We start from the raw sequence: 26,159 nt of genomic DNA, 5'->3' as shown, positions 1-26,159 counted from the left end.
GGGAGACTCCCCCGCCCCCGAGGCGGGCTCGCTCCCTAACCCCGACACCACAGAAGACCACAACCCAAGTGCATATCAAGAGTCGGATGCGTAACCCACTGGGCCACCCAGGCGCCCGTGAATGTCCTCTTCTGCTTAGAACTGGATTTCTGTCACTTGCAACCCAAGATGCCCGAATGCAAGGATGATAAGGCTTGCACTCACCCTCTCAGGGTTGATGTCCAGAGCGTCACAGACTGTGATGGCAAAGTTCTTAGACCTCTCAAAGCTCCCCTTCCCGACACTGTGTGATCCGTCGATCAGAAACAGGAGGTCCACTGCCGCCGAGCACTGCATCACTAGGGAGAGTGGAACACAGTGGCTGACAACTGGCCTCCCTGCCCTCCAATCCCCAGAGGGGTGCCCTCCTGAAGCAGAGTGGAGGCAGAGACAACTTCAGGGTACATCAGGCTGCTGCTCTTCTTAGCCCATGCACGAAAATAACACAGGAGAAGGTCCCTGCCAGAGGCAGCTCTCCTCTGCAGCAGCAAGTACACTCCCCCGCCCCCACAGCGGGCACAAAGTTGACAAACAGGCCTTGCGCAGAAGTCTGTGTACTATTGGAGGAGTCTAACTCAGCAACGGGAACGGAGCGCCAGGAGAGGAGGGGCTACTGGACCAGTGAGGGATACTAAAGAGCCTTGGTCCCAGCCCTTGGGGGCCACAATCTAGTCCAGGATCCAGCCAGAAACCCTGGTACCTGAAGCTGCATTATCCCAGAGTTCAAGTGAGGGCAGCACTGACTGGGTCTTCCCTCTTTGCCATGCACTGCCCCCAGCACTTTCTTATAAGCACCCTAAGACAGGTTTATTGAGATACAATTCACATACCAAGGAATTCATCCATTTAAAATATATACTTCAGGGGGCACCTGGGTGGCTCAACTGGTTAAGCATATTTTGATTTCAGCTCCAGTCATGATCTCAGGGCTGTGAGGCTGAGCCCTGCGCTAGGTGGGCTCTGTGCTGAGCGTCGACCCTGCTTGGGGAGCTCTCTCTCCCTCTCTCTCTGCCCCTCCCCATCGTGCATTCTCGCTCTCAAAAATAAAATAAAATATATGATTCGGTGACTTTTAGTATATTCACAGATACATTCCATCCTCACCACAGTCAAATTTAGAACATTTTCCATCACCTCAAAAAGAAACTCTAGGGGCACCTGGGTGGCTCAGTGGGTTGAGCCTCTGCCTTTGGCTCAGGTCATGATTTCAGGTTCCTGGGATCGAGCCTGAGATCGGGTTCTTTGCTCTGTGGGGAGTCTGCTTCCCTCTCTCTCTCTGCCTGCCTCTCTGCCTACTTGTGATCTCTCTCTGTCAAATAAATAAATAAATATTTATTTATTTATTAAAAAAAAAAAAAAAGGAAAGAAACTCTATACCCTTTAGCTATAAGCTCCCTAGATCCCTAGATCCCCACCCCACTCCTAAATAAATGTATGGTTTTTATTGCCAGCGGAGAGGAGGAGGAAAGAAGAGCACAGGGCGATTCAGTAACTTCCCTAAGGCCAAAGTACAAGTAAGCAGTGGAGCTAGGAAGCAAACTCAGGCTGTCTAGCTCCAGAATCCATGCCCTACCACCTCCCCGTCAGGATGGAGGAGAGCGGACATCAGAGAAGCACCAGAGAAAAGGCACCACCCAGAAGGCACTGACTAAAGGGGATTTCAGCAGAGAGGGAGGCAAGGGACACGCAACGTCTCTGGGAACAGGCTGGTGTGGCTTGAGCAGGTGGAGGAGATGTTGAAAAGGGAGGAAGAGGCAGGAACATGGTGGGAGGAGGCTGGTTGGGGAGATGGTGGTCACATAGCCGAGGACTCCCAAGCAAGACCAAGAAATTCAGCAACAAGAATTTACCCAAGGTTTTCACCCAGGGTAGAGACCCGGATCAGGCCTGTTTGGAGAAAATGACTCTGGCCACAATGTCAGAGGAAGATGGGAGTGGGGCAGGAGCATTCTGGAGTCATGCAGAGGCCAGCATGGGGGTCTAGAAGGTTGAAGAACACATGGGCTTACTTTTGCTGGCGGCTGAAATCTTCCCAATGGTCTCCCTGCTTACATGGACTTCCTGAAGCGCATGAGACAGGGGTACTAGGAGAGAAGACACCAGAAGCAGTCAATGGAAAGCAGAAAGGGGAGGAGTCTTAGTCCACATTATGTGACCAGAACCAACGGGTAGTAGAAGGGAAAACTGGAATGTGAAGGAATTTAAGGATGTTGCATCTCAAAAGTCACCAGATGGACAGCATAAAGAAACCCCTCCAATTACTTTACTTCTGTCAGGTAACCTGGTATTTAAATTTGGGTATTTTGAAGCAAAAAATTAAAAAAATATATATAGAAGGCGAGGTGTGATTCTGATGAGTTCTGCCCCTGGTTAGGCATGATAATTGGATGCCCATCCCCTCAGGGTACAGCACCTTGCCATAAAAATTAACCTTGGATATAAACATCCAATTCATAGACAAGCACAGGGAAAATGTTTGAACAGGTGACAAAATGTTTTTGACCCAAACCATGAGATACCCTTTTAACTGTGAAATGAATCGACCAGCTTCTACACTTAAATGCAAATGGGGAAAGATCAAATTGGGAGAAACCTTCCCCGTGATGGCGGTGAACACTGGTACAACCCTTTTAGGAAACAATTTGGCCACACGAATGAAGAGTCCTAAAGCTGCTGACAGCCTCTGCCCCCACAGTATCAGACCTGGGAAGGAACTCGAAGGAAGAACAGGGAGAGGGGAAAAGGCCCATTGGGGACTCTCCTTTCGGGTTGACTTGTGATGGAGGAACCGTGGGGATAACAAATCCCGGCAAGACGGGGCTATGAGTCAACACTGGTAAATTTGTTCAGCGCTATTACTACGAACAAGGGCCAAGAAGTTTTGGGGGAGGAAGTCCGTGAATACATCTTTCCTTCTCTTACAGGATGTCCAGGAAAATGGTAATGTTGTTTGATTTACAAAATAACTCTGAGAGCAGGGGTAATATGTCAAGGAAGCCCCAGGACTGCTAAACGTGAGCCAATCCTGGTGGATGTCCTGAAGGCCACGAGGTGCCACTTGGAGGGCTATTTCGAGATGCCACGTGCACACAGTTGATGTCTAGTGGCAGAAGTCCCCAGGCTTTATCAATGTCCACGTGTGGTGGGTGAGCACAGAGGAAATAAAATGAGGTGGGCAGAGCAGGGGAGCAGGGGGGCAGGCCAGGCAGGGGGGGCAGATGAAGAACGTTGGGCACGGGGGCACTGCTGGGAACATGGGAATGGGGAGTAGGGTCTGGTGATTCCCACCAGGCCAGTATGTTGGGCCCAAGGGGCTCTGTGACTGCCACGAAAGTGATTAGCCACTCCCTACTCCCCAGTGCAAACAAAAGTATTTCCCAGTTCTCCCCACCTAGCCTTTGAGCAGTCGGTTTCTGCTCACCTGATCTGCCCTGTTCCCAATCTCACTCACATAAGATGGTTCTTGGCCAAAATGCTGAACCAGCTGTTACCCCACAGACAAGAGCCATCAAATATCGTTCGTGGGGTCTGGGACAATCTGCCACTGCGGTTTTGCCACCAGAGGCAGAAACAAGACAAACTACAAATAAAGATTGTAGACTGGGTTTACAGGGGAGAAAAAAAAAAAAACACCACCCTTTCACTTGCATAAAAAATGGCACATGTTAAGACAGAGGCTGGGCAATGCTTCAAAACCTGAAAATTCACCCAATAATTCAGCACACTGGTCTTCCAGAACACAGAGGCTCTCGGCTTCTGGCAGGCTCACTCAGCCCGGCTGCCCCCTCCCTATCAGGCCGAGCTGCTCCCATCAGCCCAGCCGCCCTGGGAGCTCCCGAGGGCAGGAATGCTTCCATCCATCCTCTGCAAAGCCTAGTCCAGCTCTCTGTGCACCACGGACATGCACTAAGGTTTCCCGAATAAGTCCATGAAGTATTGCAAAGGGCCCAACAGCCAAGGAATCTCCAAGGCCCTACAAAGAACAGGAAAGTGCTGGACCTTTTTATAAGTCTTACCAGCAAATTCCCCAGCTGGAGACAGGCCAGCAGCCTCTCCCTGAGAGGAAGGCAGAGGAGCTTGGTGACCAGAGACCACTCACTAAAGATGTCACTCAGCCAATGTGTCCTTCTCTACCACGTGCTCAGCAGTTATGGTCTGTGCCAGGCTTCAGATGACCCCTCCTGGTGCCATGGGTGATGTCCCTATGGCTCCCCTAGGACGTTACTCAGAATTTTGCAGGGCTTCCCTCTGAAATAGGGAGCTGTGTTGGACTCTACCGATGAGAGCAGAGGCCTAGTCTGATGATTCCTGCACCTTCTCTTCCCGAGAGGACCCCTGAGTGATGAGGCCAGCCCAGAAGTCAGGAGAGAGACATTTGTCCCAGCTCTGCTCCCAACAGCTCTGTGACCCTGGGCAAGTCACAGGCCTCACTGGGCCTCCCCGACCTCATCTGTCCAACCCAGAGATGGACAGGACAAGCGCTCTGTAAACTGGATGGGGCTGTAAAAGGCGAACTCTGCAATGAGCTAGAGCAGAACCAGAGCCTGAGCCTCCGGGGACCACATTCAGGCCCTGTCCCCAAACATATCTCATTCCTCCCCAGGCCCCTCACCACGAAGCTACAATGTTACACCGTCTACCCACATGGCTTAGAGAGGGAGGCTGACAGGCTGAGCAACCACCCACCTTCTTCCAGCCTCTCTTATCTCGCAGCGCGCAGGGACCAGGCCGGTGGTGACAAGGTTCAACATAGCAGAGTCTCAGAGACCACAAGAGGACCCTGAGCTAGACTGGGATGGCTGGGTACCCTGCCCACTTGTTCTTACTTGTAGGACTAATCTGAACTCTGATTCCTCTCTACTTTTAACAAGGCTAGAGCTCGGGAGGGGAGTAAAAACAAAGTTGCTTTGCTCCATTATTCATTCATCCGTGCACTTCTGGAACACTTCTGTGCGCCAGGTCCGGTGCTGGGTGCCGAGTGCCAAGATTATGCAATGGTGAATACACAACATGTAGAATCTCTTTCTCATGGAGCTTCTATCTGGTACAGAAGATGGACACTGAGTCTTTAAAAATTCACATAGAAGGACTACATAGCAGAGGTACCCAGGGCTACAGGTCTCCGAGGAAAATCTAGGCAGGGTGTAGGTGTGGAGAGGGGTCCAGGCATGATCAGATTCGCATTTTTTTTTTAAAGATTTATTTTTTTATTTTAGGGAGAGCATGGTGGGAGTGTGTGGAAGGCAGAGGGAGAGGGAGAGAATCTCCAGCGGACCTCCCATTGATTGCAGAGCCCAATGTGGGGCTCGATCTCATGACCCTGAGATGACCTGAGCCAAAATCAAGTGTTGGACGCCTAACCAATTTAGCCACCCAGCACCCCAGATTTACATTTTGAAATGACCATTCTGTGCACAGTGGTGTGGAGCAAAACCAGGTGGAACCAGGTAGACCAACTGGGAGACTACTGCAGTGGTCCAAGCACAAGATGATGGGGCTTACACTAGGTAGGTGGCCGTGGAGTAGAGAGTTGCAGATGTATTTGAGAGGCCTCTAGAAGTTAAAATCGACAGGAAGTGAAACAAACCAAACCCCTCAACACCTTACTCCTGACCAAACTTACCTCCAGAAAATAGGAAAATGAAGAGGACTTCCAGCAACAGGGAAGAGGGCATGTTGATTTACCTACAGGGCAGGACAGGGAACAAAAAGCATCAGCAATTAGCTCTGTGCATCCCCCAGGTCACCCCCAAACGAGAACACAACTACTCAGCCTTTTCGAGGACACACAGATGGCCCTAGAGGCGCCTCCTTGCCACAAGAACCTAATTAGCCTGAAAAAGATCCATTGGATACTTTGCTCCAGTGATTTTGTTTCAAAGGATGGTCTAACAACTTTCCCAGACACCTAGCCTCCCACCCCCGAAGCTTCTTCACAGACACCAGGAAGGTACGCTGTACCCAAGGTTGAGTCCTGGGTCCTAGCCTGGCCAGACCCTGACCAGCCCATGTCCTTGAATAAAGTCCCTCCTTTCTCAACGCCTCTGTTTCTTATGAGGAGTTAGAATCCGAGAGATTGAAGATTTGATTTCCAATGTCCTCATTTTCTGAAACCTTCTAGCAAGTTCTCAAAGCCTATACTTTCTAAATTATAAAAAGTAACGCACCTGGGCGCCTGGGTGGCTCAGCCGGTGATGCCTCTGCCTTTAGCTCAGGTCATGATCTCAGGGTCCTGGGATCAAGCCCCACTTCGGGCTCCCTGCTTGGCGGGGAAGCCTGGTTCTCCCTCTCCCTCTGCCCTACCCCCTGCTTGTGTTCCTGCTCTTGTTATCTCTGCATCAAATAAATAAACCAAATCTTTAAAAATTAAAAAATTTTTATTATTTTATTAAAATTGAAATATTTTTAAAGTAATATGGCTGAAGAAGAAACAAAAGGGGTTTTTAAAAATTATTATTGCCCAATCATGTTTATAGTACAGGTAAGATTCAGTTCCATGGGCCTGATAACAATTCAGTTCCATTTTCCCTGATAAGGGAAGATAGTAAAAGCTTTTAGTAAGAATGATAGACTATAACTTTGATTCTATAAGAGCACATACATGAGACATACTTCTTATTTTAGCCATGAGGCCCAGGAAATGGATCCTTCATTATCTTTTCAACCACAAAGACATGCTGTACAATTCAGACGGTCTTACACTTTAGCGAGTGTACTTGCAAGTAGTATAAGGAGAAAAGGATCATATAGAATGAAATTGATAGAATTTTTCCCCCAGTACAATTTAGCAGGGAGAAATTTAAAAATATCTGAACAACAGGTTCTAGAAATTCAATTTTTTGCCTTGGAGGTTTCCATATTCATTCAAGGTCTTATCCTTCACCATAAAATGCCCATCAAAAAAAAAAAAAAAAACAGGCGCGGCCACAGGTAGGTCTTACTCAAGTTTCCTTCCATTAAACACATAATGTTGACACTCAGTCGGGAGACAATTCTGAAGAGAAAATCCCAGGCAGAGATATGGAAAGAAAACCACAGCAGGGTCCCCCCACCACCCCCGCCAGGTTCCAGAGAAGAGAGCAGAGGACAAGGTGGTCGGTCACAGCGTGGGGTACCCAACGGGGCAGCCCAGGACAGAGAACCTCCCTTCTGCCTGATGCACCCAAATCAGAAAGTCCCTGTAACGTCTTCAGTAAACGGTGCTCTCCAGCAGCTAAGAACGGGGAGGAGGAGGCGGCAGGGCCAAGTCCTCCTTTGTGTATCTTGGGTCTTTGGACCCCCACATCTCCACTGGCGGGTGTCATTTCTCCACAACACGGGGTGGGAGTTTCCTGCTCATCCTCAGCAGCTCATGGGAGGGTCTTTAACACAACTGGCACTGAAACAAGTTCTGTCGTCAGACACCCTCCACCTTCTCGCTGCGAGGCTGGGACGCACGTCTCCCAGCTGCAGCAACGAAACAGAACGTGACTCCTCATTCAGAGGATTCTGAGTAGGCTGTAAGCAAGGGCCCCTGGAAATCTGGTGTTCGCCAAGAAATACAGATGCTTTCGCAGGAAAGTTTAAAATGAGAGTCTCTGTGCCTCAAAGGACCGTGAGGCTCACATCTTCACCTAAGTGGCCAGTGGAGAGTGAATATCACAAGAGTGAAAAAGTCAAGAGGTTTCGCAGAGGGGAAGATGGACAGAGAGGACACAGCCTGGCGGGGCCGACGTGGCTCCTGTTAGTTTCCAGCCCAGCCCATGCCAGCAAGACAGATCTTCCTTTCCCCCAAAGGCACCTTTTCTTTCCTCTTGGTCCATACAACAGATGAAGGATGGGTTCCCACCTGCTCCCCGGAGCCAGGCAGGGGCAAGGCATGGGGACAAGGGGCAGTTCAATGCTGTCTACTCCTTAATTAGGGTCACGATGATTTTCTGGGGTCATAGCTTCTGACCCTGGGCAAGTGCAAGACTTGATTCTGAGGCTTATTGATTTTTTTTTTTTTTTTTTTTTTAATAAAAGCAGGATTCTAGCAGCCTCCCCAGGCTGCTATGAGGACACAGTAGAAGGAAGTACAGCAGGTTCCTGCTGCCTAGGAAGGCACTCAGGACACAGGGGGTCCCCTCCCTCTGCTAGGAGACAAACGAAAGCAACTTCGCCTCGCTCTCTTATGTGCCTCTGCATGCCCAGGTGAATGTCTTCCAGAGTGTTCTAAATTTCTGCTCATTAAAACAAAATTTATGTTGGCAATCTGCAAATCCGTGCAAGAAGTCGACCACCTCCTGCTAAGTGTGTAGACCAGCTGGTGCTGGCTCTGGGACCTCAGCAGCACTTCCCTCCCCTATGCCCAGAGTGTGGCCTGTCTCGTCACACAGCCCCTGCCAGAACCTCGCCCGCCCGGTGGCCAAAAGCTCAGGGACAGAGTCTTGGTCCCTGCAGGAGCCCCAGCCGCCCGCATGGGTCTGGCACACAGGAAGCAAGATGTGAGCTTCCTGGCTACACTGACCACCATCACGCCGACTTCCAGACGAGTCCCTGGGCTTGCGACACTCCCCGCATTCTCTTTCATGCCGAGAGAAAGGAAACGAATGCTACTTCGGTGCTGGTGCAGTAGTAACTGCACTCTCTGCTGTCTGTCCTCGCCCGTTATCGCAAACTTTCCGTCTCCTCCCACCCCCACACCAAAACCTGCTTGCAGTACTAATTCCACATTCTACATTCAACCCTGCATCTAAAAACTTTTTTTTTAAAAAGGACGCACTGCATAGTAAAAATCCCACAGCTACCACCATCTAGTGAGCGGTAAATACACCGTGTGCCCGGTACTGGGATCCGCACTGCGTCTTCCCCTTCTTGACCCTCGCAGTCAGCCGGCGACCGTGTTTTCCCCATTTTACAGATGAGAAAACTGAGGCACGGGGAAGTTGTTTTGCCGCAGGTGACTCAGCTCATCAGCGGATCAGACTCCTCTAGCCTCCCAGTGCTCCGTTCCACCCATCCCCCTCCTGATCCTGGCGGATGAAGGTAAAGGAACAGAAGCATAATTAAAAATCCGCCACCTGAATCCACCCTTCGGCAGTTTTCCACAAGCTAATACCTGCCAGCAAGTCCCACACTCAGCACATAACGTGAGGAGGTTTCCAGAACTCCCCGCATTCTTGAGCAAAGTAGTCAGGAGTGGTTTACTAGACATCCCAAGGCAGAAACGAATCGTTCCATCCCGGGTAAGCCTCGTCAACTCTTTTCCAACGCAAACACCTCACTCGTCATCTGTTCCTTTCTGTTCCATTACCCATGCGAAGCCCACATGATCCCAGGCTCCTGGGGCGCCCACACATGGACTCAGCTGCTTTTCACCACTCCCCCCTCCATCTTCCGGTGCCACACAGCAGCTGCAGCACCGGGGACAGCGGGCGAGGGAAGCTGGCCGCAGGGCTCCGCAAAACACTGGGTTGACACTGACCCTCACACAGGAAGACGCGGAGGCCAAAATAATGCTACTTTTTGAAAATAAAGGGCCAGACTGGCAAGAGCTGGAGGCAGCTTTGCAGGACAATGCCTGCCTTCTCCTCCATGATTGGAAGTAAGTTCAAAATGAAAAAGGAAACCCCTTCTACCTCCTTACAAAATGCAATGCCAACCCTAAATATTAATTAGATTAGCCCTGGGCAGCCTCCTCTCAAACAGCGGGATGGAAATCAGAGCCCTTTACAAGAACAGGCAGCACCTGAACAGGAAGACTTTAAAATCGGAGGTAAAAGCCTGAAGCCAGGAAGCCCTTGGTGTCTTTCACTGTAACAGTCACCTTCCTTGGCCTTTTGGCAAAACACTTGGTTCAGGTCCAAGGAAGTGGACCAAACGTTTCTAGCTTGATAGGGCAGGGAGTGTTTTAAAAAGCTACCCAGGGGAAAGTCATGCTCCCTGAAAAAGAACCACAGATTGTTAGAACCCAACAGTCTGAGAAGCAGAAGTCAGCACCAGGGGAGGACCACTGTGCCGTACGGATTCCCCGGTCAGACGGGCACGAAACTCAGGGTTCCCACTCTTGCCACACCCGCTAAGAGACATTCTTAGTCAAGAGGGATTTTGATGTTTGTTCTGACGATATTTGAAAATCCCTTATTTAAACTGTATAGAACACAAGTTCTTTGGACTTTGGGACATAAAAGTATAAGAGAATCCACGCAAAACCAGAAGTCCAGAGACAGAATTCCGGACTAGTTCTGCTTCTGACCACCCGGGTGACTCTGCAAACAACAGCTCCCCCTGTCTCAGGGTCTTTCATCTAGCACCTGGGGTGAATCTGCTTCACAAACTCAGGAACTCAGGCAGTACTGTAGGGATCCAGTGAAATAGTATGTGAACATCCCTCCTAATGGTCACTTTCTAAATACACAATGTTAAAGAATTATTACATTTTTGAAAATATTTTATTTATTTGACAGAGAGAGATCCCAAGTAGGCAGAGAGGCAGGTGGGGTGGGTGGGGGGAAGCAGGCTTCCCACTGAGCAGACAGCCCGATGTGGGGCTCGATCCCAGGACCCTGAGATCATGACCTGAGCTGAAGGCAGAGGCTTAACCCACTGAGCCACCCAGGTGCCCCAAGAATTATTACATTTAATAAGTTAATTTCATTTAAAACCCACAGAGCAGACACGATCATTTCTACTTTTCTACACGAGAAAAATGGTCTCGTAGAAGTTGGGACCCAAGGTCAAAGAGCAATGGCACCTTGCGAAGTCCACAAATGAGCCTCTCAGTAAATCCCTTCTCTTCAGTCTTTCAATTTCCTTCCCTCAAAAATGAGGGTGACATCACTCATCCTATTTTCCTGCAAAGGTTGATGCCGGGATCACATGAGACCGCAATACACAAGTGCCCCGAGTGAGGGCAAAGTTTCCTACATGGAGAGCAGGGAAATCCCAGCGAAGAGGAGGGACTCGGGATCAGGCAAGGAGAGGAGGGATCCGGGTCAGTAACCACACTGAGGGCAGGCCAGCTGGTAATTCTGTGTGTGGGAAAGGAGGCCTGGAGCTGTTTACAAGATGAAGGGTAAACAAAAGAAAGGGACTTCCAAGTGCATTCGGCTGTCCCAGGGAGCAGACCTGATATGGAAGCTAGGGTAGGATAGACACCCACTCCTTCTGCAGCATCCCCAAGAGACCTCCACTAGCCTTGGGGATGATAGGAGGGATTTATTTGCAAAAAGAAAAAAAAGAAAATTCTTGTGGGATAAAATTAAAAGTTGGAAGAAAATTTTAAAATGTTGTTATACTCCTGATGGAAACTTTTTAAAAAACGGATCTGTGCCGTGCAGAAGTACAAAAGTTTGAGGACCACTGCTCTAAAACCCCTCACAATGTTGTTGAAACTTCCAATGATACAATTACATGAAATTTCATCTATTCAACAAACACTAGTAAGCATCTGCTCTGCGCCCAGCACCCTGCTAGGAACTGGGAATACAATGAAAATACTCTGTAAGATACACACAAGACGGGAGCATCAGTAACAAAATGCTCTTGTAATCTCACCCATTTATCCCTAATGTCTTCACTTGCCAATTAATGACTGTGCCATTTATCCAGCTCATTAACAACCCAGGAATCTGTGTTCCTAGGGGCTCTCTCATTCACTCTTGGGGCATTCTTTTGCCCTCTCTACGTCTGTTTCCTCACCTGTAAAAACAGGGCGTCTGTGATGCATTTCAGAGGACCAGAGCCTGTTGGGAGGAAGGAAATAGGGAAAGGCCTTTCTTGGCTGGAGAGCCACAGATTCCACCCGGGCAGGAAGGTGCCACCTCCCTTCTTTCCTGCCTCGGTGCCCACCATGTTTTTAAACCAATGCCGCCCGGCAAGTTTCAAAGGTGCAATTCTGAGACCCTTCCATTTACTCTCCCAGGTGGTGACCAAGTGTGCAGCCCCCAGAAGGAGAAATGCAGGAAGCAGGTGGCGTGGGGGGATCCCAGTATGTAAAATCAACACAAATCCCCCTAGATTTCCCATTGCCCAGGGGCAAGTTTGTGGGCAACGGGCCCTTCTAGGGTTCTACTGGCAGAGGCTTTGCTGGGACACTTCACTGCTGAGAAAATTGCATTGAAGTCACCTTAACACCAGCATATGCCCTGAAAAAGGCGGCGGGCAGGGGTGGGGGGGGGGGAAGCTTAGGCATGTCCCCTTCCGAAGTCTCCAGGTTAAGAGACTGCGACCGTGCCAAGGAGGTCGGCTTTAAAACGTGGTTCCCTTCTCCACCCACAGCCGCCGAAGCCTGTTCCCTTACCTCTGCTCCGCGCCCCTCGGTTCTGCGACCCCGTGCCGCGGACCCAAGGGAGAGCCCGCTCTTGGGCCCGCCGCACGCCCCGTCCCAAGGCCCGGGGCCGGCTCTGCCGGGGCGGTGGGCGGGAGCCGGGAGGCGGCGTCCGCCAGGTGCGCTCTTCCCCGGGACGCCGGCTTCCCGGAGCAGCGCGCGGGCCTCGCGGCCGAGCTCAGGTGCGGCGCAAACAAAGCCGAACAAAGCCCGCAACGCCGCCCGGCCGCCGCGTCCACGCGGGGCAGCACCGGGCCAGCGCTGCTGGGAGGGACGGCTGGGAGCCAAGCATCCCCACCTCGAGAGCGCGAGCAGGTAATCGCGCCCCTTCCGAGGCCGCCGGCGGAGCCCGGGGCGCGCGGGCTCCGAGCTCGGACTCACCGGGACGAGCGCGGCGGGACGCGGGCGCCGAGGCCGCTGTGCTGGCCCTCGGACTCGGCTCGGGCCAGGGGGCGCTGCAGGCCCGCAGGAGGGGCGCCCGGGGTGGGAGCCACGTGGGACACCTGTAGCTTCACCAAAGGGAGGCGGCGAGCGCGGCGCGGGCCGTGGGAGGTGCATCAGGCGCTTCTGGGACCTGGGCCCGCACCCCTTCTCGCGTTTTTTAAACACCGCGTTGGTCTGGGAGGCAAATAGAAGTACTTACTTCTGCGCGGGTCTCCGGGTCTCCCAGCGGTGGAGCGGGGAGCACTGTGCCACCCGCTGTCGACTCCGCAGGATTTATGGCTCAGACCCATGCGAAAATGTTGACTTTGGCACCAATTTTATTTGTCACGGCAATGGCCGTTTACCTGCCTGTGCTATTGCAGGTGGGAGGTAATACCCACGCCTCTCTGGCCAGCGTCCTCGGTTAAGCCTAGCAGGTGCTGGATATTCAAAAATCAGACGCCAGCAAACAAAAGAGTACAATGCTTATAAACAGTAAGTGTTAAATAAGTGTTGGCTATTCCTACATCATTTGTAGTCCCCCCCCCCCCCCAAGATCCTGTTTGTTTGACAGAGAGAGATCCCAAGTAGGCAGAGAGGTGTGGGGGGGGGGGAGCAGGCTCCCTGCCGAGCAGAGAGCCCTGTGTGGGGCTCGATCCCAGCACCCTGGGATCATGACCCAAGCTGAAGGCAGAGGCTTTAACCCACTGAGCCACCGAGGCACCCCATCATCTTTAGTTTTCATACTTCATCAGTAAAGGGTGCTCATTGCAAAAAAAGAAAATGCCAGTAAGGAACTTGCAGAACCACACCTATCCCACCACCCAGAGATTATCACTGCTATCATCATGGTGAATGCTCTTCCAGTAAGTTTACATAAAAGTTTACATTTTCAGTTCAGTCCATACATACTGTAACATAACCAGCTTTTCTCTTCTGGAACATCTAATGCTTTCAGCCACTACTTAAGTTCTAGTGTATTTAAACTCTTGTTGGAACATTAACTTTTTTTTTTTTTAAGATTTTATTTACTTGACAGAGATCACAAGTAGGCAGAGAGGCAGGCAGAGAGAGAGAGGAGGAAGCAGGCTCCCCACCGAGCAGAGAGCCTGATGCGGTACTCGATCCCAACACCCTGAGATCATGATCTGAGCCGAAGGCAGCGGCTTAACCCACTGAGCCACCCAGGCACCCAGAACATTAACTTTTAATCATGCAATTAGATATTTCTGCTTTTGTCTAATTACTTACTTGGACTAAACGGCAAAAAAAGTAAATTCCTGGACTCTAGGATACTTGCAATTTAAGGCTTTTTATGTGTATTGTCAAACTGCCCTCCAGGAAGAACAACCTGTTTCCTCTTTTCCATACCTTTTACCCCATTATTATTAAAAATGTCAGTCCTGAGGACTAACTTTTCTATGCCCCCCCCCCTTTTTTTTGGTTAGGATTTTATTTGACAGAGACACAGTGAGAGAAGTAACACAAGCAGGGGGAGTGGGAGAAGGAGAAGCAGGCTTCTAGCCGAGCAAGGAGCTCCACACAAGGCTTGATTCTAGAACTGTGGGATATGACCTGAGCCCAAGGCAGACACCCAACGACTGAGCCACTCAGGTGCCCCGTTTTTCCTTTTTAAAAAAACTCTAGGCACCTGGGTAACTCTGTCAGTTAAGGCGCTGCCTTTGGCTCAAGTCATGATCCCAGGGTCCTTCTTAGAAGGGATCCTGCTTCTCCCTCTCCAACTGCTCTCACTCTCAAAATCTCTAAAATAAATTCTAAAAACATTTCACTTTTTCTGACTCTGGGTTGGTTTCCAACATTCCCAATATTAAGTTTCCAGTGAAAGCGACCTGTGGTAAGTAAATGTTGCAAGCTTCAAAAAAGTGGGGGAGAAGAGACTCATTTTTCACCTAATTCCTTCCAGGAACACTTACTGAGCACCCTACTGTAAAGATGTAGCATATTAGCAATGCAGGAGCACCTGTGCCAGGGAATTTAGCAGCAGGTTTAAATACTTGGAGGAATGGGGGGAGGGGTTCCTTTCTACATCGGAGTGCGCATGGTCTCAAATGTAATGCAAGCCAAAAATCTCATTTTGAGCGTTCCAGAAGCCACATTTAAGAAGTGGAAAGAACAGGGGTGCCTGGGTGGCTCAGTGGGTTAAGGCCTCTGCCTTCCATTCAGGTTGTGATCCCAGGGTCCTAGGACCACGCCCCTGCGTAGGGCTCTCTGCTCAGTGGGGAGCCTGCTTCCCCCTCCCCCCTCTCTGCCTGCTTGTGATTGTGCTCTGTCAAATAAATAAAATCTTTTTTTTTAAAGATTTTATTTATTTATTTGAGAGAGAGAGACAGTGAGAGAGAGCATGAGCGAGGAGAAGGTTAGAGGGAGAAGCAGACTCCCCATGGAGCTGGGAGCCCGATGTGAGGCTCGATCCCGGGACTCCGGGATCATGACCTGAGCTGAGGCAGTCGTCCAAACAACTGAGCCACCCAGGCGTCCCAATAAAATCTTTGAAAGAAAAAAAAGTGGAACGAACAGGTAAACTTAATAGCCCAGCAGATCTTGTGTAACAAATACCTTGTGTAACCAAAATAAAAGTTATTTTATACAAAGTTTTCAGAATCCTGTTTTACGTGTTTAGCACATCTCAGTTTGGACTAGCCACATTTTAAATGTCCAATAGCCACATGTGGTGAGTGGCCTGTGTCACTCCACAGACGTTTTGAGATGGACAGAACAAGTCCTGCCAAAAGTGGAAATTTCTCAGCGGATGGCCCTCCCCAACCCGTTGTGATTGTTTGCTAATATTTACCAGCAAACCTTTACCTAACCAGGTTTACCTTAGACGTCTAAGTCAGATTTCAATTCTGGATGTTCCTGACAGTTTGATGGCTTTAACTGGAGGGGGCGTTTCACATTTTCATTCCAGGATTAAGAAGTAAAGGACGAAAACTCTTAAGTTCTGGTGGAGATACCGGTTGCTTCAAACTCCTTCACATCGAAGTATAGTTTGCTCTAGACGCCTATCAGATCTAGCAGAAGTGCATGCAGGGAAGAGGGAAAGGCAGGTGGCCCAGGCTACAGAGAGTGGAAGGGGTGGAGGTTTTTTACACAAAGAGAAGCTGGGCAGCTACTGTCTGTCATCCACAGCAAAGCCTCCTTTGTGAAGGTTTGTGGACATTTAAAAAATAAAGGCATTATGAAGGACCATCATCCCAAAGAGTCTGTGAGCTCCTTGCTTTCAAACACTTGACCTTCCTCATCTTTGTAGCCCCACTGCTTGCTAGCTCTATGCACAAGGGCCCTTTCTCGGCGTGAGCTGCACTATACAGTGTGTCTCCGGGAACACACAAGGCTTGAAGACTAGGAGTTTCATGCAGAGATTAACTGGGGACATCAGCACTCAGCAATACATAGCGGGTGACATCCAGTGTTGTGGAATGACCACCTTTTTGGAAGTGAGGGAATCTGGGGTTCCCGATCCAGCGCTGCTACCTACTGGCTTTGTGATGCTTAATGTTTGCCCCGTTTTCTGGCCTACAAAATTAAAGGTTCATGAGTACAATGGTTCCCAAACCTATGGAAGCCCCAAATTCTTTGCACCTGGCCCCCCAAATGATGAAAGCAAGGCAGAACATGAAAAGACTCCCATGGAGAATAGGTTATAGAGTTGCAAAAGGGGACTTCCCAGAACCCTCTCAAGAAATCTAAGAACAGTGGGTATTTAAATGGCCAAGAAACCATCTGAGAGGAAAAGGGCCTGATTCTCAAGTGCTCCATAGGTGGTACATTAAGCCAGAGCAAAAACCATGGAGGCAAGGCAGTTAGAGAACAAAGTTGTGCAGGGGGACATGCAGAATGGAAATGCTGCATCTCAAAACCAAAGACCTTTAGTTTTGGGATAGGCACCAACTGCTCTAAAGGGTAAAGCAGACAATCCCCACTCCTGTAGACAGGGGGATGGATCATACACAAGGTTACTGGAATTGCTTTTGGGAAATGTGAGGCTTTCTGGCTGAATCAAGGAAATACTGGGATGTCTCCAAAGGCAAGGGCTCGGGTAACATCCTTCAGTCATTTGAACAACCAAACCTGCAAGCATTCTCCTCCTTCAGACTGCCCATACTTCCAAATTTTGTAGCTTCCGTTTTCACACCTGGATGACTGCCTTACTGTGTTGGTTGAATCTCGGCATACCCTTGGGGGCAGGAGGGCTTCTAACTTATAAGTCTCAGTCTGCCTCACTTCCTGGAAGGCTTATCACTACAAGGTCTTAAAAGTGGCATCACTTTATGGTGATTGTGATTGTGCTCTCTCTGTCTCAGCGTCTCAAGGTACAAAGGAAAGTGGCTGAGGCTGGGCAGCTCAAATCTTCAACGAAACCAATTTCAGGTTCTCCGAAAGCTACAGCTGAGGTTCAAGGGGCTTCCTAGGGAAGATGGACAGCAGTGCCTAAGCGGGAACTTGAACAGCATTCAGGGCAGCAGAAAACCCATCAGCAGATCCCTGGGTGAGCCTCTGCTGCTCCTGCCCTGTAGAGCCATGCAGTTGTCTCACTCTAACCAAGCCTCGCTTTCATTCTGGTAAAATCACCCTAGGACTCTTAACTGCATGTGTGGAACCGCAGGCTGCCCTCCAATTCCTTTCACCTGGAAAAACAAAGCAAAAGCCATCCTTGAGAATCCTGACCAGCTACGGAACCACGCGCTCTGGTGATGGCCTCCGGGCTACTCTCTGCCTGCCCCATAGGGGATCCGTTTGCCCAGGCCTGGCTGGAGCTGTGTCAGTGATGAGCCCACCAGTTACACTAATTGATTCCTGCTCTGGGCCGCCAGCCGCCCAGTAGCAAGCCTCAGGACTACTGAATTCCTCTCTTGGAAACGGTTTAGGGCCCTGCAGAAAAGGATCCTTGCCTCCTGTTTTCTGGAGCGCTTACTGTACAGCAGGAGAGCTCAAGTTCAGCATATTTATGACGCTCACTCACAGTTCTATGACTTTCACATTTCTAGCTGCCCCAGGCAGAAGACTCCCAACTCAAAGAAAAAGCATATTGAATATACCTCCACACGCGCCTTTATCTCAATATTTACATGGCGTCTGCCAAGGGATAGTTTGTTTGGTTATACAGCTTCAGCAATATTGTACTTACCTGACTGAACTACCTGTATCGAGGGAAACTGAACACCAACACCAGCAGGTGTGACAGATCGTTCATGACCCTAATGAACAAACACAGCACACCTACCTCGATCCCAGGCAAGTAGAGAGAGGTCAATAAATACTCAAATGTTGATTAATGCTAATTAAAGCAGGTCCAGTAGAGGATTATACAAAACTAATCCAGATCTCTACTTGTGAAACTAGTGCTACAAATAGCATTTGTCTCTTCTTGGGGATAAGACAAATAGCTGAACCACCAAATCATATTGAATCCATTTAATTAAATTTCTTGTATTCAAATTTCCAGGAGCATATAAAACCTTGGAATCCGAGAAACTGTGACTTAGATTTTTTTTTTAGATGTTCTTTGACTTGCTTCTCTAATATTCCACAACAAAAAGGCCAATTTTGTGATTCCATAGTTTTCTCCTACATTTTCATGATGACTGGAATTAAACTGAGAATGTATAAATTAAGCATCCACTGCTCCCCGTATGTCCAGGTAAGAAAAGGAAGTTATCAAAACAATGGCCATGAGAACACAAGGCTGAAGAAGTGAAAGGATTTTGAGCAAAACAGAGTACATGATCATTGAATAAAAGCACATCAATATTTGAACAACTTTTTACATGAGGAAAAATTCCATATAATCTGGCTGACATGTTACCAGTAAAAGCAAAAAAGAAAAAAAAAAAGTATTTTCTTCTTTGAGTTTGTGACATCTTAGGTTTATCAGAGTCTGATACTTAAATCATGGAAAAATTTCCAAACAGAAATTTATAGGTTAGCAGAAAAGTCAGCTGGTCCATGATTCTGTACGTGAGTTTAGTGGAAACTACAGTTGCTTTATGTGTTTCAAGAAAATTACAAACTCTAGGGATGCCTAGGTGGCTCAGTGGGTTAAGTGTCTGCCTTCGGTTCAGGTCATGATCCCAGAGTCCTGGGATCGAGCCCCGCATCAGGCTCTCTGCTCAGCGGGGAGCCTGCTTCTCCCTCTCCCTGCTGCTCTGCCTACTTCTGCTCGCTATCTCTCTGGCAAATAAATAAAATCTAAAAAATAAAAAAAGAAAATTACATACTCTAACTTCATTGTTAACTGTATTTGTATTTCAGGAAATGCAGATCCTACGATAACAAGTCTAAGTGGCTACAGATTTGGAAGTATATGGATGGCAGGAGCAGAAAAGAGAAAGTTCCTTCCCCCTCAGAGTGGCTGAGAGCCCACAGACAAACCTCGTGCCCAAAGGCCAAAGGAAAAGAGATCCGAGTCAGGATGGAGAGAAGGAAGCCGATGAGCTCAGAGCGGACAGGAAAAGAAGAACCAGGACTGAAGAAACAACAAGCCAAAGAGCATTCATTCAGGGAAAGAGGCAGACAAGGACAGCGAGAGGGCACATTTTATTATGAAGCTTTTCAAACAGTGAGAAAAATTCAAAAAAATAAAACATCAACTAGATTTATCTGCTAGTAGTTAGCATGGAGCCATATTTTCTTCAATACCTTTAAGTCCTAAAAATTTATATATACAGTAGAAAGCCTCTGTGTATCCCTTCCCAATGTCCCTCATGAATGTGGTATGAAACCTTCATTCAAGACTTATTTATTTGGGAGGAAGAACTGAGAGAGAAAAATCAAACCGCCCAACCTAATAGAAGAGCGGCCAGCAAACAAGAGTGGCGGCTCGGGAGACAACATCGCCAATCAAAGCCTCAAGAGGCCATGCTGGAAGGCCGGCCTTCGAGGTCTCCTTTCTCCTAAGTGACCATCTCGGAGAGAGACTGCTTCTGAAAGAGAAGAATCAACCCCCATTATGCCTTATTTACAAACTCTGAGGCTATAGTTCTTACTTTCTATCTTAAGTGCAAGCAAACCCAACAGTCACTTTGAACTGAAAGTAACGCATTCACGTAATTCACCCCCGCAAGAGCTACGCCTGCGAGTTAGCCACAACCATTTGTACTCCCCTTGCCGAATGTGAAACACAGGCGCACTCTCCCTCAGATGGAAAACGTTCTATTAACATGTGTGCTGAAGTACTTGTTTATCACATCTGAGCCCCAGGTAACAGCTTTCTGTTGTCATCACCACAGCACTCCTAGTGGGGCCATTTTACAGTTATTTACAGATTTCTCCAGGAGAGATCCAACACTTACATTTGAAATGTATTTTCTATGTATCCAGGAAGAACAATTTAAGATACATATTCAACTACACTTTCACCAAAATGAAGCAGATATGCTTAAACAAGCATGTATGTAATTTTTCCTAATATAACCCCTTGGGGTTCCATGCCTTCCAGAACTGATCTGAGGACATTGTAGTAGAGAGAGAGCAGCGTGGGGTCTAAGACCTGGTTCCCTGTGTGTGGGGGACAGGGGAAGAGAGAGAGAGAGAGAGAGATCTGGTGCAGCCGTGCAACCTCTCAGAGTCTCAGCCTCATCTATAAAATGGGGTCTGGGGGTGCCTGGGTGGCTCAGTGGGTTAAAGCCTCTGCCTTCGACTCGGGTCATGATCCCGGGGTCCTGGGATCGAGTTTCGCATTGGGCTCTCTGCTCAGCGGGGAGCCTGCTTCTCCCCCACCTCTGCCTGCCTCTCTGCCTACATGAGATCTCTGTCTGTCAAATAAATAAATAAAGTCTTCAAAAAAATAAAAATAAATAAAATAAAATGGGGTCTGCTTTCTTCTCAGGGGTATTGTAATGATCAAATATGTGACTAGATGTTTAAATGTTTTTAAAATAATATATAGGGTGTTTTGCTATATTTAAATATGGATAAAATATGTATTCCCACAAGAAAGGAAATGCTATTTCAACTACTATGCTTTAAATCAGGGTTTTTTTGTTTTGTTTTGTTCTGTTTTTAAAGCAAGGTCTTCAACCTATGTGGAAACAAAAGAAAATCCAGCTTTCATCTTGTGAGAGCACTTTCAAAACCCTTATGAAAAAGACACAAATAGAGGCGCCTGGGTGGCTCAGTGGGTTAAAGCCTCTGCCTTCTGCTCGGGTCGTATCCCAGGGTCTTGGGATTGAGCCCCGAATCGGGCTCTCTGCCTAGCAGGGAGCCTGCTCCCCCCCCCCCTCTGCCTGCCTCTCTGCCTACTGACCTCTATCTGCCAAATAAATAAAATCTTAAAAAAAAGAAAAAAGAAGAAAAGAAAAAGACACGAAGAAAAACTAGGATGATTTGGCACTAAAACTGAATCCCAGAAGTTCATGTCATTGCATGTCCCTTAATCTAGGAAGTTATTATTAAATTAAAATTTTGCCTTTTTAATTTTTAAATTTATGTTTTAAACTCAAGCACCCAAGACAGCAGTCAGTATTGAAACTGAATGCGTTAACAAGGACTAAAGGTTGTAGCTAACAATGTAAGTCAGCCCTTACTGAAATAACACAAAACTTGTAAAGAAAACCCATCAGGGGGCTCAGAACTGTTAGGGACCCTCTGAACTCAGCTGTACTTTCTTAGAAACAACAATACACCTGTGCCTGACCGCGTGGAGAAGACGGCTGCGTCCACACTGCAGGCCCCTACTTGCGAGCTCCCGTGCCCGCCCACAGAGGGCGGTACCGTCCAGAGCGGGACCTGCAAGTGGGCTCACAAGGCAGGGCTTCATTCAGCCAAGAGTGCACAGAAGAACTAAATCAAAAGACCCCCCACTTTTGGCTGGAATTATATCAATTAGACAAAGCAGGAAGGACAATTTCTTTTCAATCAAATTCTAATTGGCTACTGACCACAAAGTACTTTCTGAGCCCTATCTTGGAACAAAGCATCCCAGACAGTAAAACAGCAGGAGAACTGTTGTTTACAACTCAAGAGTAATGGTCTGTTAGCACGAGAATCACCACGGCCAAAGCAGAGGAGGTTTCGTTTAAAAATGAAATACACGGGGCGCCTGGGTGGCTCAGTGGGTTAAGCCGCTGCCTTCGGCTCAGGTCATGATCTCAGGGTCCTGGGATCGAGTCCCGCGTCGGGCTCTCTGCTCAGCAGGGAGCCTGCTTCCTCCTCTCTCTCTCTCTCTGCCTGCCTCTCTGTCTACTTGTGATCTCTGTCAAATAAATAAATAAAATCTTTAAAAAAAAAAAAATGAAATACACTATCAGTGCAGCCCATTTTCCATTCTTGGCCCCTTAGTGCTCTTCACCAAAAGTGCTAAACAGGGGCGCCTGGATTAAGGGCCTGACTCTTGGCTTTTGGCTCAAGTCATGATCTCAAGGTTTAAGATCAAGCCCTGTGTCGGACTCTGCACTCAGGGAGGGAGTTTGCTTGAGATTCTCTCCCTCTCCCTCTGATCCTCCCTATTCCACTTCTAGGTGCTCTTTCTCCAATAAATAAATCTTCCTGGGGCACCTGGGTGGCTCAAGGGGGTAAGCCTCTGCCTTTGGCTCAGGTTATGATCCTGGGATCGAGCCCTGCATCAGGCTCTCTGCTCAGCAGGGAGACTGCTTCCCCCTCTCTGCCTGCCTCTCTGTATACTTGTGATCTCTGTCTGTCAGATAAAGAAATAAAATCTTTAAAAAAAAAATTCCACATGCAGACACAAAGAATTTGAGGCAAAACTTTATCTCGCAACAATTTTTACAAGTCCCTCCATGTCATCAATAACATAAGCACTCAGAACCAAACAACAGTAAGGTGAGTGGTTGCACCCTGAACACCCCAGGACTCGGTCCCATTAGCAGAGCCAAAGTAAGATGACTGAATTAAACCCAGCAAGACAGCAAAAACATTACAACTAGACCTCAGATCACCAGATCACAAAATAAAGAACACGTCATCAGTTCTACCCCAACATGCCTAGAGATGTTCTGTTGATGGTTACAGAGTGGTGAAATCATCAAGTTTAACTTACTTAACTTTTTAACAATTTTTTCATTTCAATAAATTTATTTTGATTGGTTGGGTTGTTCAAGAGGAAGAGAAGAATCTGTTCATGTTTTTCAACCTACGGGTGAAGAAAAAATAGCATTATTTCATTTCTAAAAATGTAAGAAGTACAATTTCACTTCAAGGAAATTCTACCCACTTGTTTCTGTAACTCTGTGCAACAGCAATTCATCCTGCAGGTCTTTTCTAGAAGCAAATACAAAAAGCCATTAGAGAATATACACCATAACTAACAAACAGAGGAATCTGACTATACACAGCTCTGCCTCTGAGGTGTGGGTTCTAACTATGAAAGACTTAATCGATTACCTTCTCATTTGGGTTTTAGTATTTCCTACTACTGCACCCTGGGTTTTACCAAATTAATGCCCCCATCTCCAAGATTTTAGGACTTCTGCCTATCAAAAATGGGGTTATCTCTTCGGCCAAGCGAAAGCCTGCCAAATAATCATCGTATGAGAGATCTGTAAGATCCAATCTCAAAAATACAAACTCTTCACTTTGCTCAGGATTGAAAGTGAGTTGGAAGTAATTCTGAATACTAGCCATTTCTAAAGCTCTCGGTCATCACTATCACTAGTGATAATGCTATCACTAATGTGATCAGAAATGCTGCTGAGGCTACGCTAAGGAAAATCTGGCCTGGGAGCCTGCTTCTATCCAGTGGGTCCCCTGAGGTGGTAATGTGAGTCGCACCTTGCACTGGATTTGCAAAGGGGGACGACAAAGGGAACGTGACCGCAGAGAGTAAGGAAAAGCCAGGTCACCTACATTGGTTACATCTGTTCTTAATTACACTTACATCTGTCATTAATTAAACTTGAAAAAATACCTGTACTTAAAGCACTTTGCTTTTTAGATGTGATGTTTTTTGCCAGACCATATGTCACCAGCTTTTCAGCTATATTGATCGTTCCATTTTCAGAACATTTCTCAACCAACACTGTATGGACATTCTTGATAACTCCTTTTACAGAAAGCATTACGCTCTGATTCAACATGAAATTTTTCAGTAGTTCTACGATTAATTGAGAGCAGCTTCCATTCAATTCCATTAGTCCTGGGAAAACAACTGAATATTAATCTTCGAGTCCCTTAAAAAAAGATAAATATTCACATATATCGTCTAAAGACAATAAACGGAAGTCTTACTTTCTTTGGCTGGGCTTAGGTATGCTTTGATGTACTACTGCTGTTGCATTTTAAAAAATCACTCAACAGATACTCCCTGACCCCTATTATGTGTCAAACACTAACGTAGGTCGGGAGGGCATGCCGGCTGCCATGGACATGTGTCCATTATAACGGGAGATGCAAACATCAAAATGTTCCAACTCTCTCCCCGAGTCCAAACCAAAGCAGACGATGTGGCACTGAGTGAGCTCGTCTGCTGGGACCACTAGGTAATGAAATCACGAGTAACGGTGAAAAGCTACTTTAGCATTCCCGTTCGCTTTATTCAAACACCAGCTGAAGAACTGAACTTGTGGAGATACAGTACACAGTAAAGTAGTCCCAAATGGTGTCATCTCAAGCCTCTCAAGAGAGCGCCACGACAGAATGGAGGGGCCTTTAGGGAAGGGTCAGACAGCCCAGGTCCCCCAGCCCTGGCCACTTCCAGCGGTGCAACCTGTGGCCAAACCTAATCTCCAAACAACAATGGGCTGACAATGTAATTTTTTGAGAATGAAATAAAGGATGAAAGATAGGTGTTTTTTTTCCCCCTAAACTCTGTTTGATATTTAGAAATCTAGGCAGTTACTGAAATTTGATTCAGACATAGGGCTATAAAACAGGAGAAAAAAAAATCACACAGCTATCCCAATTGCAAAGTGACTTGACTACCTTCAAGCGAACATTTAATAATTTGGAAAGGAAGCTCCAGGTGGCTGGTGGAAATTGGCTGCACTCTGGAAAGAGGCAGAATTTCAGTGTTCCCATAGTCTGCATAGAGTACTTTCACATCAGCATCTGATGTCCCCAGAACAATGGCACGGTACCAGAAGTCATCACCTGAAAATATAATGCAACCTCACGTGAGAAGTTACATGCAATGACTCCCCCACCCTTCAAGACAGTTACATTTACATTAGTGAGAAATTCATGCCAACACTTCTGGTTAGAGTCCAGATAAAGCCAAAGTATCACCTCCACTCCTTCCAGATCCTACTAAAAAGACAATTATGTGATTAAAAAGAAAAAGGCAAAGAACCACAAGGAGAGAGGACAAGAGAGAAGAAAATATGATATTGAAGCTGGAAAGCAGATGGCAGGAATGAAAATGGTTTAGCAGAGCTCAACCGAAGCTGGCTACGGGGAAGTGAAGCAGCATCTTCCTTTGCATCTTAAATCCCCAAGCTCCAATAATTAACTCATTCCAAAGTAGAAGTAAGAACAGGGCTGAAATGAGGACTGGGTAAAGAAAACACACTTATTTCCCAAGAAAACTGAATAAACTTTAGTTTACAAACAAATTTACACATACTAAAGTTGCTGAAGAAGATCGTCAGTTTTATGGTCATATGTTTTAATATAAAAGCTAAGAATGCCATTCCCATTTCAAGGCATCTGCTCTACTCAAGGGCAGAAGACTGGAGGTTTCTTCTCCAGTGAGGATAAACCAGACAGACGACTGGACTCAGGAATATGACGCAGCGCAGAGGAAGTTGACCAAAGCACCATCGGGCCAGCTGTGCACACAGCAGCAGACAACCATCCCAAGGCAAATGCACTTCAAGATAGCAACAGCTGGAGTCCCCAGGGAAACAGCAGGGCCCGCAGTGAAGGCCACATACACAAGTTCTGCCCACAAATCAGCTTCCAATCAATGCCTAAGTGGCCCGTCCTAAGTGAACAGTGAAGGATCACCAGACATTTTTTTTAAAAGATTTTATTTATTTATTTGACAGAGATCACAAGCAGGCAGAGAGGCAGGCAGAGTGAGAGAGACTGAAGCAGACTCCCCACCGAGCAGAGAGCCTGACGCAGGGCTTGATCCCAGGACCCTGGGATCATAAGCTGAGCCAAAGGCAGAGGCTTTAACCCACTGAGCCACCCAGGCACCCCAGATCACCAGACATTTGAAGAAAGATTCCAGCAGAGAAGACCAAACCGAGCAGGAACTCAGAGAAACAGGGAGAAGACAGGGACAGTTAGAAGAAGGACATTAGTGTCCCCAGACAAACGGCCTTCCATCCTTGAAATGAGAGCAAGTCAGTATTAAAGACACACAAACTTGAAAAGACAAACAGAAAAGCTATTAAAACCAGAAATGGTATCAGAAATGAAACAATAGGGGTGCCTGGATGGCTCAGTGGGTTACAGCCTCTGCCTTTGGCTCAGGTCATGATCCCAG

At 47.6% G+C, this 26,159-nt stretch overlaps 2 protein-coding genes and 1 long non-coding RNA gene across 14 annotated transcripts in view; 1 reads left to right on the top strand and 2 right to left on the bottom strand.

Annotated features, from left to right (window-relative positions):
- Nucleotides 1-12,990, bottom strand: part of VWA2 (von Willebrand factor A domain containing 2) — a 46,272-nt gene extending 33,282 nt beyond the window's left edge. Inside the window, exons 1-4 of one of the 4 annotated variants that reach the window (XM_082721494.1) lie at nucleotides 12,972-12,990; nucleotides 5,663-5,724; nucleotides 2,049-2,123; nucleotides 205-338 (exon numbers count right to left, since the gene is read on the bottom strand). In XM_082721494.1, the coding sequence (XP_082577620.1) occupies nucleotides 205-338; nucleotides 2,049-2,123; nucleotides 5,663-5,714 (261 nt within the window). In that variant the 5' untranslated portion in view covers nucleotides 5,715-5,724; nucleotides 12,972-12,990. Of the gene's footprint in view, nucleotides 1-204; nucleotides 339-2,048; nucleotides 2,124-5,662; nucleotides 5,725-12,301; nucleotides 12,422-12,709; nucleotides 12,883-12,971 lie in introns of those variants that run through there. The other 3 variants (XM_082721493.1, XM_082721492.1, XM_082721495.1) reach the window with 3 other exon arrangements.
- Nucleotides 12,527-20,579, top strand: LOC309860037. Its single transcript, XR_014309109.1, has 2 exons — nucleotides 12,527-12,643; nucleotides 19,025-20,579. It is a non-coding gene; the product is annotated as an uncharacterized lncRNA (long non-coding RNA).
- The window catches only part of TDRD1 (tudor domain containing 1), a 49,048-nt gene continuing 42,179 nt past the window's right edge, over nucleotides 19,291-26,159 (bottom strand). For 7 of the 9 annotated variants that reach the window (XM_082721463.1, XM_082721459.1, XM_082721464.1 and 4 more), the window contains 5 exons: nucleotides 24,650-24,817; nucleotides 23,637-23,864; nucleotides 22,944-22,990; nucleotides 22,775-22,862; nucleotides 19,291-19,695 (listed from right to left, as the gene is read on the bottom strand). In XM_082721463.1, the coding sequence (XP_082577589.1) occupies nucleotides 19,613-19,695; nucleotides 22,775-22,862; nucleotides 22,944-22,990; nucleotides 23,637-23,864; nucleotides 24,650-24,817 (614 nt within the window). In that variant the 3' untranslated portion in view covers nucleotides 19,291-19,612. Of the gene's footprint in view, nucleotides 19,696-22,464; nucleotides 22,863-22,943; nucleotides 22,991-23,636; nucleotides 23,865-24,649; nucleotides 24,818-26,159 lie in introns of those variants that run through there. The other 2 variants (XM_082721466.1, XM_082721465.1) reach the window with 2 other exon arrangements.

The sequence above is a fragment of the Mustela nivalis genome (genome assembly GCF_964662115.1).
Source record: "Mustela nivalis genome assembly, chromosome: 2".
Classification (NCBI taxonomy): domain Eukaryota; kingdom Metazoa; phylum Chordata; class Mammalia; order Carnivora; family Mustelidae; genus Mustela; species Mustela nivalis.
This window is presented reverse-complemented; position numbering and strand designations above follow the sequence as displayed.